Below are 13,796 nucleotides of genomic sequence, written 5' to 3'. Positions count from 1 at the left end.
ATTATTCCTCATAGCTACAACTCTCCAGCCCTGGCAACATTCCAGTAAATCTTCTCTGCAATATACCCAGAGCAATAACATCTTGCTGTAATGTGGTGACCATAGCAGCACACAATACATCAGTTCCAGCCTCACCAGTGTCTTATATAGTTTCATCGTTCTGGCCCTACTTGCGTGCTTCATACCTCTGTCAAAGAAGGACAGCATTCTATATACCTAGTTTAACAACCTTATCCACCTGTACTGCTATTGTCACACTCCAGTACACTTGCACACCAAGACCACTCACTTTATCTACAATTTCCACACCACCTCATGTATTCCCATTTCATGTCCTTTCACCTCTTGAAATGCATTACCTCACATTTATCAGAGTTGAACTCCATGTGCCACTCATCTGCCCCTTCCACCAAACCTTCTCTATCATTTTGGAGCTGACAGTTATCCTCTGCACTACCAGTACACTGATAAATTTTTGTGTTGGCTGAAAATTTCCCAATCGTAACCCACACGTTCAAGTCCAAGTTGTTACCATATAAAACAAACAGCAGCGGTCCCAACACTGAGCTGTGCGAAACACCACTTGAAACAGCTTTCCATTTACAAGGGCAGCCATTGACCATTTGATTCCTGTTGCTGAGCCAACTTTGCTTCCAATTTAACACATTGCTCTGTATCCCATGAGCCTTTCTATTTCTGATTCATCTGCTGCATGGTACTTTATCAAATGTCTTACTAAAATCCATGTAGTTAACATGCATTACACTACCCTCACATTCACGAGGCAGTCACTGACAGGTATCGATTGACAACTAAAATCACACATCCACATTGTGAAAACTGGCAGGGACTGATTGAAAAATACAACTGCATCTTCACACAGCAATCAGTATCTGTTTCTGTTATTTAGATGTGAGTTTTCTTATTAATCTGTTGATAATGATGTGTGAACATGCAACATGAATATTTGGGTGCAAATTTCAATCCGTACCTGTCCACGTCTGCTCTGGGAACCTGAGAATGTAGTTATTCATCTGCAACTATCAGTTTCTGTGATGTGAATATATAAATGTAGTTATGAATTTATAACTCAGTTTCCTCTACGCGAATACGAGAATACAGTTATCTATTTCTACCGATCATTCTTGGCTATGTGCATATACGGACATTGTGATCAATCTGTCCCTGTCATTACCTGCTGTGTGAATGTTGAAGTGCAATTGAAAACCTTTTCCACTCAGTTTCTGTGATGTGAATATGGAAATATAATTATTATTTCCCCCTGTCAGATTCCGCTCTGTGAATACAAGTGCCTCGTTATGCCACATGAGGCTTGGGAGTGTTACTGCAAGTTTCTTCCGATCGGTTTCTGCTTTGTGAATTTGAGGGTAGTAATATTGTCAAAGAGTCATACAGCTGCGAAACAGACCTTTGGTCCAACAGTCCATGATGACCACAGGCATCAATTTCATTCCTTTCCTTTCAGCATCTGTTTGTTGTATGAGAGAGAGTTTTCTAATGAGCTGCCAATCTGAATTAAAGATAGGTATTGGTCTAAGTCACACTGTCCTTTAAATGTCTGTTTGGGTTTCTAGCTCGGCATGTATGATCTGATACCCTTGGTGAGGTGTATTATAAAATCATCATAGCACTAACTTATAACACATTAATCATAAAGAGAGTGTAAGAATTCTCTGAAATAGTCAGTCTCCCACTGAGATTGCAAGTGTGGTTATTGTTAGTTTCATCAGCATCGGGCTGACGTTCACCATGGGATCAATTCAGTGTCTGGCATTGTGTGTCAATGTGTTCCTCATGCTTTGTCATCATATTTCACACGGATAACGAATGGGTAATGTTGTGGGTAATGTTCAAATGGGTAATGTTGCATTGAACATGTTACTTGTCGGAACTGCTGACATCCTTCTGTTGTTCAAATCTCTGCTGCTCAACATGAATGAGATTTTACCCAATGCCCTATGAATCAGATCATGTAAATGAAACTGTTTTAATACCTTTGTCAGTCTCTGACTCTGTAGATGCAGTTTGGTTAATGTCCACAAATATTGAGTCTCTGTACAGGTTATGATAGTAAGTTTGGTTCTGGATTGGGCAGTCACTCATCTGACTGTGTATTTCAAATTTATTCCTCCTGTAACAAGATCATTATGTGAGCGTTTCTTCAATCCATTGCCAATAATCTCCAGTTATCTGTTTGCATCTGTATCTGTTCACGACCCTATTTGCTTTCTTCTTTGGTCCATTTAATAACACCTTTATGCAGTACTTCTGTACGAGATGAGAGCTGCTTTTTAATTTGTACCTCTTTGGAGGCAAATTACATTGTAATGTTTATTTCATTTGAGACTTGGCCTACTATAGTTCAGTTCCAACAAAGGAAATTGATACATTAGTTACATGTCCAAATCTAAGACATGGTGCGATATTTGGAGGCATATTTAATCTGGCTTTCAATTTACTTCTTGAGCTGTTTCAGTAGAATTCATCATTGATCATGCAATAGCTTCAGTATTTTCTAATGTAGTGAACATGACTAATTTACTTTATGCCAAGCTGATACCTCATACTTAATCCTAAAGGAGAGCATTCACATACCGGGATTGAAGTACTTCACTCTTACCCTGTCCTATGAATGCTGAATGAAAGAGGAGCTCTCCCACCCAGGTGATATTTAAGAGAAATGGCATTTTCTTTTGTTTTCGCCTGGGTATCTACTAACCTGGCAGCATCTCCGTGCTTTGTAAGTTATTCTGTACCCACCGTGCATTGGCACAGGAGCTGCTGTTATGAAACAAGACAGACAGATACACTCAATTGATCCTATTTCCATCTTCCTGTATTGCGTTACTGAGCAGATTAAGTATTTCTTGGAAAGTGGGCAGCCAATTACCACCATGGCAGAGGACAGAGTTTTCAGTTCATCTCTCCTTTCGCATATGGGAAACAGCCTATGTTCTTCAGTTGTTTGTGCCTACAACATTTATAAGCAAGTGAAAATGCAAGACATTGCAACTGAAATGCGTCTGTGCTTTTCCTCAAGAGTTGAGGACAGAAAATAAATGGATCTTTGTAAAGGATACATTGCAGAGACTAATCGCTGTGGTGATATCAAAGGATATTTTCAGGATGATATTAATATCATTCAACATTGCATAGTGGCACAAGTCTTGGAATGCTGCTAAACTAAAGATGTTAATTTAGTATGTTATTGCCAAAGATGAAGTGCAATGAACAAATGAACTGCATTGCGGCTGACTGACCACAATGTTGCTTGTGCAGGAAAGAAAATTAGCTTTTTCACTTCGATTTTGTTTTATGGCACAGACATTAACATGCTCGGTGTTGAACTTTTGTTTTCTGTCATGTAGTGGGTAAAACTGGGGCCGTCAAACTGAATTTACTGAAGAATAAACACTGTTGAACCCTCTTTGCAAAATATAAATGAGGACGGTTATGTAGTTATATTGCTTGTTTGAAAAAAATGGCATGAAGCGTCCTTGTGTTTGATGTAAAAATTCAGATGGAATGTCAAGAGGAACACAGGGCTATTTGAACAAAATTTAAGCTAATTTGAAAACAAAAGGTCTATGATTATAAAGTCCTCTTGCTTAAGATAGAATAAAAGATATTCTAATCATGCCAGGTGAAGCAATTGACAACTGATAAAGGTGAGGATGATACTTCATCTGCCAACATGACACATTTATGGAATTTGAATACTGGCTGAATTGATGTAGAATTGTCGGCTGGTTGTTTCTAAACAGTGCAGGTTCAATGAGAGAAAGGTCTGTTTGCTGTGCTGCAGACATCTATGAATATATGTGTGTGAGTGATAAGCATTGATCCGTACTTGTTGGTAGCTGTCACGTGAAGATATAAGCGTAACCATCCAACTGTCCCTCTCAGTTTCTGCTGTGAAATATGAGAGTTTAGTTATCAATCTATATCCATCAATTCCTCTCTCATGAATGCAAAAGTGTTACAAATATGTCCTAGTCAAAATCTTCTGTGAATATGCAAATGTTGTTATCAATCTACATATGCTTATGCTTTTGCTTTCCTGTCATGTGTGGATGTATTTATCAGCCTGTACCTGTCAGTTTTTGCAGTCTGAATGTGTGTGTAATTATCTTACTGTCCCTGTCACTTTCTGATGTGTGAATGAGTGTACTGTTATCAATATGTGCCTGTCAGTTTCTTCTCTATGGCTGTGCAAGTGTATTTACCCATTTGGCCCTGTCAAATCCTGTCCTGTAAATCTGACAGATGAGTTATTAGGCTATGCCTGAAGCTATCTGGTTTGTGAATGTGTGAATGCATTTATCATTCTCTCCCTGTATAATTTCTAGGGTCGGGTTTATGTCTTATTCCGGCTTGGTCTGTCTCTGGTCTGGACACATTTAGAGTTTAATGTTCATTTGTTGTTGCAAGCTCACTGTATGAGACATTATTAATTGTATAGTCAACAATCTAGGTTATCTGCCTGAATGTAGGTTATTTTCTGTATCATTTCAGGTCAATATTTGATTTCCTTCTGGTCTATTTAAATAGCAAAGTTTATATACAGTAGAAGTGTTTCAGATGGTTTTCACTATTCAGTTTGTAGTTTTATGCAAACAAATGCAATGTCAATGTCAATTTCAATCTGAAACCTGTCCTGATGTGCAATTTCTCCAGTTTGTAGAAAAGGAAATGACACATTAATTACCTCTAAGTCGATGAGATGGTAACACGTAGAGAGGTGAAATTAATCTCTTGCTCGATATATTTCTTGGACTACTTCTTGGGAATTCAGTGTGTCAAAGAACAAAAAAAAAATTCCAGCAAAGGAACAGGCCCTTTGGCCCTCCAAGCCTGCGCCGATCCATATCCTCTGCCGAAACCTGTCGCCTATATTCCAAGGATCTGTATCCCTCTGCTCCCTGTCCAGTCTTGTGTCTGTCTCGATACATCTTAAAGTGACACTATCACGCACATCTCTACCACCTCCGCTGGCAAAGTTTTCCAGGCACCCACCGCCCTCGGTGTAAAGAATTTTCCATGCATATCATCCTTATACTTGTCCCCCCTCACCTTGAAATCATTACCCCTAGTCATCGAGTTCCACACTCGAGGAAAAAGCTTCTTGCTATCCACCCTGTTGTTGCAACTCATGACTCTGTAGGCCTCAATCAAGTCCCCCCTCAACCTCCATCTTTCTAATGTAAATAATCCTCATGTACTCAAACTCTATTCAGAGCTAGCACCCTCCATACCAGGCAACATCTTTGTTAACTCCCTCTGCAACCTTCTCCAAAGCATCAAGATCCTTTTGGTAATGTGGCGACCTGAACTGTATACAGGATTCTAAGTGTGTACAAACCAAAGTCCGATACAACTGTAACATGACCTGCCAACTCTTGCACTAAACGACCCATCTGATGAAGCAAAGAATGCAACATGTCTTCTTGGCCATTCTATCGAACTGTGTTGCCACCTTCGGGTACAATGGACCTGAACACCCAGATCTCTGAGCATCAATTTTTGCCAGGGCTTGTCCATTTTCCGTATAGTTCACTTTTGAATTGGATCTTCCAAAATGCATCACCTCGCATTTGCCTGAACTGAACTCCACAAAATTTGTCCAATTTTTTTTCCCCCCCATATAATGAATGAGTGATATTCACATTATGAACACGGGAGTGCATGTACACATGAGGATTGAAGTATTTAGCTCACATTCTGTTCTATTTGTCTCTTATCATGAAAGGCTACCTCTCTGACCTGAAATCCGTGAGTGGAAGTCATCTTCAATATTACACATTCTGAGGTTTGCAATATACATGATCTTCATGGCTGTTAGATGGTGTAACACATGTGATGGGGATAGTGTATATATTTACAACTCAGCGGAGTGCGTGTGTGCCAGAAAGTGTGCACACACACACTGCTGGCATTCTACGTTAGGCTTTGGGACAGGATGTGCATTTTGAAGGCACATTATTTAATTGTTCTGGCTGTGCCTGGGACATCTATTTGACAAAAGATTAATGCTGTCCTGCTCTGTTACTGATAATAATGTCAATGTTTTCCTCCATATCTGTCCTCATTATCTGCTAGATGTATGGTTGGTGTAGAGAGATTGTGAATATTGTGCCAGAGAGCTCTCTGCTGAAGGGTCTAGGCCCGAAACGTCAGTTTTTGTGCTCCTGAGATGCTGCTTGGCCTGCTGTGTTCATCCAGCCTCACATTTTGTTGTCTTGGATTCTCCAGCATCTGCAGTTCCCATTATCTCTGACCTATAAACCAATGCCCATTTCAAGCCCACCGACTCCCACAGCTACCATGAATACACCTCCTCCCAACCACCTTCCTGCAAAAATTCCATCCCCTATTCCCAATTCCGTCACCGCTGCCGCATCTGCTCCCAGGATGAGGCATTCCACTCCTGCACAACCCAGATGTCCTCGTTCTTCAAGGGCCGCAACATTCCACCCCACCCTCCCCCGACAGTGGTCAAGAACACCCTCGGCCGTGTCTCCCGCATTTCCTGTACCTCATCCCTCACACCCCACCCTCTCAATAACTGCCCCAATAGAATCCCCCTCGTTCTCACATACCACCCCACCAACCTCCGGAAACAACACATCATCCTCCGACACTTCTGCCATCTACAATCCGACCCCACCACCAAAGGTATTTTTCCATCCCCACCCTTGCCTGCCTTCCAGAGAGACCACTCTCTCCGCGACTGCCTCATCCACTCAACACTCCCCTACAACCCCACCACACCCGGCACTTTCCCCTGCAACTGCAAGAAGTGCTACACCTGCCCCCACACCACCTCCTTCACCCCCATCCCAGGCCCCAAGATGACTTTCCATATCAAGCAGATAGTCACCTGCACATCTGCCAATGTGTTATACTGCATCCGCTGTACATGGTGTGGCCTTCTGTGCATTGGGGAAACCAAGTGGAGGCTTACAGACTGCTTTGCAGAACACCTACACTCGCAGTAAATAACCGCACCTCCCAGTTGCGAACCAGTTCAACTCCCCCTCCCATCAATGTGTCCTCAATTTGACCCAGGAATGCACTGTATAATATAAGGTTATACACGTTGGTAGCAAAATAAAAGGAAGGCACTTTATTTTCTGGATGTCGATAGTTGGACACAGTGGAATTTGCAATGAGATCTGGGTGTCCTCACAAACCAATCACTGAAATTAAGCATGTAGGTGTAGCAGACAGTGAGGAAGGTAACTGGCATGTTTTCCTTCATGGAGAGGTAATTAGAGTACAGGAGAAAAGTAGAAATTGTGGCAATTTAACAGGGTATCTGTGAGACAACATCTCGAATACTGACAGCAGGTGTGGCCTCCTTATCTGAGGAAGGATGGTGTTACTATAAAGGTAGTTTTAGTGGGCAGATTGCTGGGATGGAAGGAGAGATTGAACTGTTTGTGAACTTCTGTGCTAAAGTTCAGAAAAATGAGGGATTTTTGTAAAAACCTGTTAGCCACTGGCAGACTTAAACAATATAAATGCTGGAAAAATATTCCTGATGGTAGGAATTACATGTTTCGGAAATAGGATAGGACATTTAGGGCTGAGAAAGTGAGAGCTTTCTTCATTCAGAGAACGGTATGCCTCTGGAATTCTCGACCGCAGAAATCAGCTCCATCCAACACACTATATGATTTCAAAATGTTATTGTGTGCAGCAATTGTGAAGAAATAGAATCAAGGTATAATTGGCTTAATGGCAATAGAGAGAGAGTGAAAGTGGAGGGCTGTTTTGTTTTCAGTCTGGGGGCCTGTCACCAGTGGTTTCCACAGGGATTTGTACTGGCTCTGTTTTTGTTTGTCATTTATAAAAATGATGTGGATCAGAATATAGAAGGCATGGTAAGCATGTTTGTGAATGCTCGCAAAGTTATTATCATAGTGAATGGAGAAGGTTTTCTGAGATTACAAAGGGATCATAACCCAATCGGTTGGGCTGCAAAATGGAGTTCAACTGGATAACTGTGAGGTGTTGCATTTTGGTGCAACAATCAAGGGTAGGCCCTGTACAATTAATGGGTAGTGTTGTAGAAGAGAAGGACCTAGAATTCTTTTCAGTCTGCATCACACCTCAACAGGATGGTTAAGAAGGTGTTTGGCACGCTTTCCTTCGCTGCTCAGTCCTTTGTGTTTAGGAGGTGGCATTCACATTGACGTTACACAGGGCATTGGGTGAGGCCACTTCTGAAATACTGCCAACAGTTCTGGTCGGCCAGTTAGAGGAAGGACAGGATTAAGGTGGAGACGGTTCAGATTAAGTTCACCAATATTTCGAGTATGTAAGGTTCGAGTTATAAGGAAAGGATGGATAGACTGCGAGTCTTTTTTTTCACTCGAGTGTAGCATGTTGAAAGTCAGCTTATAGAAGTTCATAAAATAATGAGAACTGCAGATGCTGGAGAATCCAAGAAAACAAAGTGTTGAGCTAAATGAACACAGCAGGCCAAGCAGCCTCTGAGGAGTACAAAAGCTGACATTTCGGGCCTAGACACAATGGTAGCTGTCCTTTGCCTGGGAAGGGGGGAATTGAAGAGCGGCATGAACATTTTTAAACTGACAGGAGAAAGATCAAAAAAATATACGCGAGGGTTTTATTATCACAGAGCCTGATGCAAGTCGAATGAACTTCCTGACGAAATGGTCGATGTGGCTACAATTACAACATTAAAACGGCATTTGGATTAGTACGTGAACATGACAGGTTTGAAAGGAAACAGGCCAGGGTCAGGTGGGTGGAACTAGTTCAGTTCGGCATTAAATTCGGCATGTTATGTCTGGACTGAAGATATGCTGAATGATTCGATATGAGAGAGAAACGGACACAGGCTATTGAGTTGGATGACCTGCCATTTTCATGAGGACTGGGAGGAGAGGTTTGAAGGGCTGATTTGTTAGTTTCAGTTGCTATTATTTGTGTTTCTCTGCCTGTTTATTCCCAGAAAAATATTGACCTGGGTGATCAATGTAACTTCAAACCAGATGATTGGCTCTTGCAGCTGAATCAGGAGAAGAGCGAATCTCCGGCGCTCCGTCCTCAGAGAGTTTAACAGTGACTGAGGAGAGAGAAAAAAACTACAACGAACTCCCTGGGTATCGGAGCAAAGGCTGAAAGGAAAATAAATTATATCCGCCCACATTTATATTTCGCGATATTTCTGGCCTGCGACTGTATGGATGTGAATATTGTGCCAGAGAGACTGTAGGTAAAGGGCGGTCGGGAGAGTTTAACGTAACTGTGTTTGTGTGTCCGCTCATATCATGATATTTCCCAGTCTGTCTTGAGCAAATTAAAAAGATTTTCGATTCAACTTATCCCCCTGCTCCCTCACTAAACCCCAAAGCTAGAATTCAAGGCAACGTGTTTGTTGCTTTCTAGATTTCAGCCCAAAAGTGATGATAATGCCAGCGCTCAGCTCAGAGAGAGCGATCAGTGCAGCAGCAAAATGCGTTTAACTCGACAACGGAGCCGTCAATTCGAGAGAAAACGCTTCGGCCGCAAACCTTCCCGTGTCAGGGTCAGGAACGATCGAGCCTGGCTCTCTGGAGATGCGGAATTGCAGAGGAATTGGAGAGTTTGTGCCGAGAGAGAAACACAGACAGGCAGCAGGAGCAGGGAGCTGAGGGCAGGTTGTCTCCGCGCCGTCCGCTCGCTGCCTTTAAGTTGCTCAGTGCCGCCACCAGCAGCTTCATTGCTGACCCAGTTCAGTTTGACAGAGAGAGATTCAGCGCAGAGTTCCCGACATGAGCGACAGTGCAGCCGCCGAAACCGCTCCTCCAGCCTCCGCCAGCACCAAACCCAAGTCTCCCAAGAAGAAGAAGGCGACAGCTCCCAGGAAGAAACCAGCCGGTCCCGGGTTGGGCGAGCGGATTGTGAAGATTGTCGGGGAGAACAGCGATCGGAAGGGAACGTCTCTGGTCGCTATAAAGAAGGCGCTGCAGAGAAGCGGGGTCAATGTGGAGAAGCAAAATGCACAGATCAGGATGGCTGCCAAGAGGTGCCTGGCGAAAGGCTCCCTGGTTCTGGTGAAGGGCCAGGGCGTCTCCGGCTCCTTCAAACTCGCAAAGAATCCAGTCAAGACAAAAGTGGGAAAGAAGGCGAGACCAGCAGCAGCCGCCAAGAAAGCAGCCGTGAAGAAAACAACGAGCAAGAAGGTGGCAGCGAAGAAAGCGACAGGCAAGAAAGCGGGCGGCAAGAAGGCAGCAACGCCGAAGAAACCGGCGAAGAAAGCAACGCCGAAGAAAAAGACTCCCGTGAAGAAAGTGAAAAAGACCAAGAGCCCCAAGGCCGCAAAGCCGGCCCCGAAATCGGCGAAGGCAAAGGCCAAGCCCAAAGCGAAAGTGACCAAGAAAGCAGCAAAGAAATGATGCAGTCGGTGTAACATGTAACAACCTGAACCCAAAGGCTCTTCTCAGAGCCACCACATCTTTCAGGAGAGAGCTGAGCCCGGATCAAATGATCCCTGTCCTAGCTCCGAGTGCAGGAATAATTTAGACACTGATTTATGTGAATAACCGTTCCGTATTTACCTATCGGATTTACACTCAGCCCCTCTTCCATACTCTACAATATGTGAGTGTGAGGTCCTGCTCACATAGACCATAGGCTCTAGTGCTTTGTCAGTTCATGTCAGTCTGCTTGTCACACATGCAGGGAGAGAGTCTCAAAGAGTCAAACACAGGCTCTGAAACCCCTCTTCACCACACAATCCTCAAGAAATGATTTTGTCTCATTCAGCTGGGGGAATAGAAACTGACGTAGAAATGGAAGAAGAGATAATGGGAACTGCAGATGCTGGAGATTCCAAGATAATAAAATGTGAGGCTGGATGAACACAGCAGGCCAAGCAGCATCTCAGGAGCACAAAAGCTGACGTTTCGGGCCTAGACCCTTCATCAGAGAGGGGGATGGGGGGAGGGAACTGGAATAAATAGGGAGAGAGGGGGAGGCGGACCGAAGATGGAGAGCAAAGAAGATAGGTGGAGAGGGTGTAGGTGGGGAGGTAGGGAGGGGATAGGTCAGTCCAGGGAAGACGGACAGGTCAAGGAGGTGGGATGAGGTTAGTCGGTAGCTGGGGGTGCGGCTGGGGGTGGGAGGAAGGGATGGGTGAGAGGAAGAACCGGTTAGGGAGGCAGAGACAGGTTGGACTGGTTTTGGGATGCAGTGGGTGGGGGGGAAGAGCTGGGCTGGTTGTGTGGTGCAGTGGGGGGAGGGGATGAACTGGGCTGGTTTAGGGATGCAGTGGGGGAAGGGGAGATTTTGAAACTGCAGTGGGGGAAGGGGAGATTTTGAAACTGCAGTGGGGGAAGGGGAGATTTTGAAACAATGGTTTCAAACCATGCCACCCGAAGGTTGCAGGAACAGCAACTCATATTCCGCCTGGGAACCCTGCAGCCATATGGTATCAATGTGGACTTCACCAGTTTCAAAATCTCCCCTTCCCCCACTGCATCCCTAAACCAGCCCAGTTCATCCCCTCCCCCCACTGCACCACACAACCAGCCCAGCTCTTCCCCCCCACCCACTGCATCCCAAAACCAGTCCAACCTGTCTCTGCCTCCCTAACCGGTTCTTCCTCTCACCCATCCCTTCCTCCCAACCCCAGCCGCACCCCCAGCTACCTACTAACCTCATCCCACCTCCTTGACCTGTCCATCTTCCCTGGACTGACCTATCCCCTCCCTACCTCCCCACCTACACCCTCTCCACCTATCTTCTTTGCTCTCCATCTTCGGTCCGCCTCCCCCTCTCTCCCTATTTATTCCAGTTCCCTCCCCCCATCCCCCTCTCTGATGAAGGGTCTAGGCCCGAAACGTCAGCTTTTGTGCTCCTGAGATGCTGCTTGGCCTGCTGTGTTCATCCAGCCTCACATTTTATTATCTAGAAATGGAAGAAACCGTGTTGTCTTGTTAAGAAAGGCCTGATCATGGGCGTTTAATTGTATCACAACTGCTTTGAAAAAAAGTCCCTGTTTTTATCTGCTTCGAACATGAAGCTCGAGATCGCAGTTCTTTTGCCGAAAATTGTGTTCACTGCATTGTGGAGAATAGTTTTATTTACAGATCCAGTTGGGGGCTGGAGTTAGCATATATTGCTGTATTTGTATTTCATTAACCGTTACAGGAATGATATTTCTTTCAGTTTTGATTCTGGGACAACTGTGAAAGTTTTAATTTACTTTCCATCAGCCTGTTGCAGGAAGCAACGCCAAATTATCTTGGGACTAATTATAACCTAGGCGAAAGGTAGAAATGCCGCTAAATTGAGTTTGTGTAACTTTATTCGTTACACTGTGTTGCACCATATTAGCTTTTAAAATGCTTTATTCGGCGGTATTTAGATGCATTAACGGCAGTTATACGTTCCGTTCATCATGTTTGTCCGGCTGTATTACACGCCCTCCCCCTTTCCTCACGCCTGTTACAGACAGATGAGGCAGTCCTGTCGTCCTGTCTCCGCTGATGTAGAGTTTGTTCAAAAAACTTAGTTTGCAAAGTACACGATTTGATCGGAGGCGGACTTTATTATCCTTTTAAATATTTACTTTAAACTCAGGATCGCGAGGGTAAAATCGGCGGGCTTTTTGAAAGAGGCCAACTGTCATTTCAAGTTAACCAATCAGCCTCCAAAAAATATTATTCGGCCTTTTCTGTCCCTTCCGGAGCTGTTTCTCAGGGGATTGAGGGACGGGACTGTATCCAATCCCAGCTCTAGGGCGGGCTCTCCATTCCCTTAAATAGGCAGCGCAGCAGCGGCGTCGGCATTGACAGCAGCAGCTTGTGTGTGTGTTGTAGAGAGTTGAAGAGGAATGGCTAGAACCAAGCAGACAGCGCGCAAATCCACTGGAGGGAAAGCTCCCCGCAAGCAGCTGGCGACCAAAGCGGCCCGCAAGAGCGCTCCGGCCACGGGCGGAGTGAAGAAGCCTCATCGCTACAGGCCCGGCACGGTGGCTCTGCGGGAGATCCGCCGCTACCAGAAATCCACCGAGCTGCTGATCCGCAAACTGCCGTTCCAGCGCCTGGTGCGGGAGATCGCTCAGGACTTCAAGACCGACCTGCGCTTCCAGAGCTCGGCCGTAATGGCCTTGCAGGAGGCCAGCGAGGCTTACCTGGTGGGGCTGTTTGAGGACACCAACCTGTGTGCCATCCACGCCAAGCGGGTCACCATTATGCCCAAAGACATCCAGCTGGCGCGGCGGATCCGCGGGGAGCGCGCCTAAACGGAGCGTGCCCGGCCCTGCACATTCACCCCGAGAAACGCAACGGCTCTTTTCAGAGCCACTAAACTGTCCCGAGAGAGCAGCAATCGATTGGCAATGTTGGTTACTTTATTATGCGCCCAGTTTTTTTCTGCTGTTGTATTGTGTCGTTTCGTCTGTTATTAAACAATTTCAATCTGGCCGAGAAGTGGATTTGTCACGTTAATTAGAAGACAAAACGGACATTGCTGTGGGGAAGATATAAATTGATGGCAGTACACAATTGAAGCCTCCCAGTGTGCTGGAGATTTGAGTGACAGGAAAGCACCTCCCTGCCTATGCATCCCTTGGTGTTACCCCACTCGAACTGAACACGGCTGGGAAGTTGGGCGGGAGAAATAATTGGCGCCAAATCATCAACCGCTTTTATTTCAAATCTGAAAAGCCCGCCAATATGTAGGGGGTTCAGACCAGACATCACACTTTCCCTCAGGCCCCAGCCTGTTTCGGTTGATGCTTGTCGCAGCAAAACCAG

At 44.9% G+C, this 13,796-nt stretch overlaps 4 protein-coding genes across 5 annotated transcripts in view; 3 read left to right on the top strand and 1 right to left on the bottom strand.

The window, feature by feature from the left end:
* The window catches only part of LOC132207023 (late histone H2B.L4-like), a 67,384-nt gene extending 63,449 nt beyond the window's left edge, over positions 1 to 3,935 (bottom strand). Inside the window, exon 1 of one of the 2 annotated variants that reach the window (XR_009443274.1) lies at positions 3,872 to 3,935. The gene's annotated coding sequence lies outside the window, so the exon portion shown is untranslated. Of the gene's footprint in view, positions 1 to 2,015; positions 2,151 to 3,871 lie in introns of those variants that run through there. The other variant, XR_009443275.1, reaches the window with a different exon arrangement.
* LOC132206969 (histone H2AX-like) overlaps positions 1 to 13,796 on the top strand; it is a 270,361-nt gene that overhangs the window by 216,182 nt on the left and 40,383 nt on the right. The window lies entirely within an intron of this gene.
* Positions 9,772 to 10,814, top strand: LOC132206980 (histone H1-like). The gene has a single exon (XM_059642122.1). It carries the CDS (start codon positions 9,807 to 9,809, stop codon positions 10,428 to 10,430), a length of 624 nt encoding a protein of 207 aa, XP_059498105.1. The 5' UTR covers positions 9,772 to 9,806; the 3' UTR covers positions 10,431 to 10,814.
* On the top strand, positions 11,966 to 13,457 carry LOC132207000 (histone H3). The gene has a single exon (XM_059642173.1). It carries the CDS (start codon positions 12,872 to 12,874, stop codon positions 13,280 to 13,282), a length of 411 nt encoding a protein of 136 aa, XP_059498156.1. The 5' UTR covers positions 11,966 to 12,871; the 3' UTR covers positions 13,283 to 13,457.

Source organism: Stegostoma tigrinum, chromosome 44 (genome assembly GCF_030684315.1).
Source record: "Stegostoma tigrinum isolate sSteTig4 chromosome 44, sSteTig4.hap1, whole genome shotgun sequence".
Lineage (NCBI taxonomy): Eukaryota > Metazoa > Chordata > Chondrichthyes > Orectolobiformes > Stegostomatidae > Stegostoma > Stegostoma tigrinum.
This window is presented reverse-complemented; position numbering and strand designations above follow the sequence as displayed.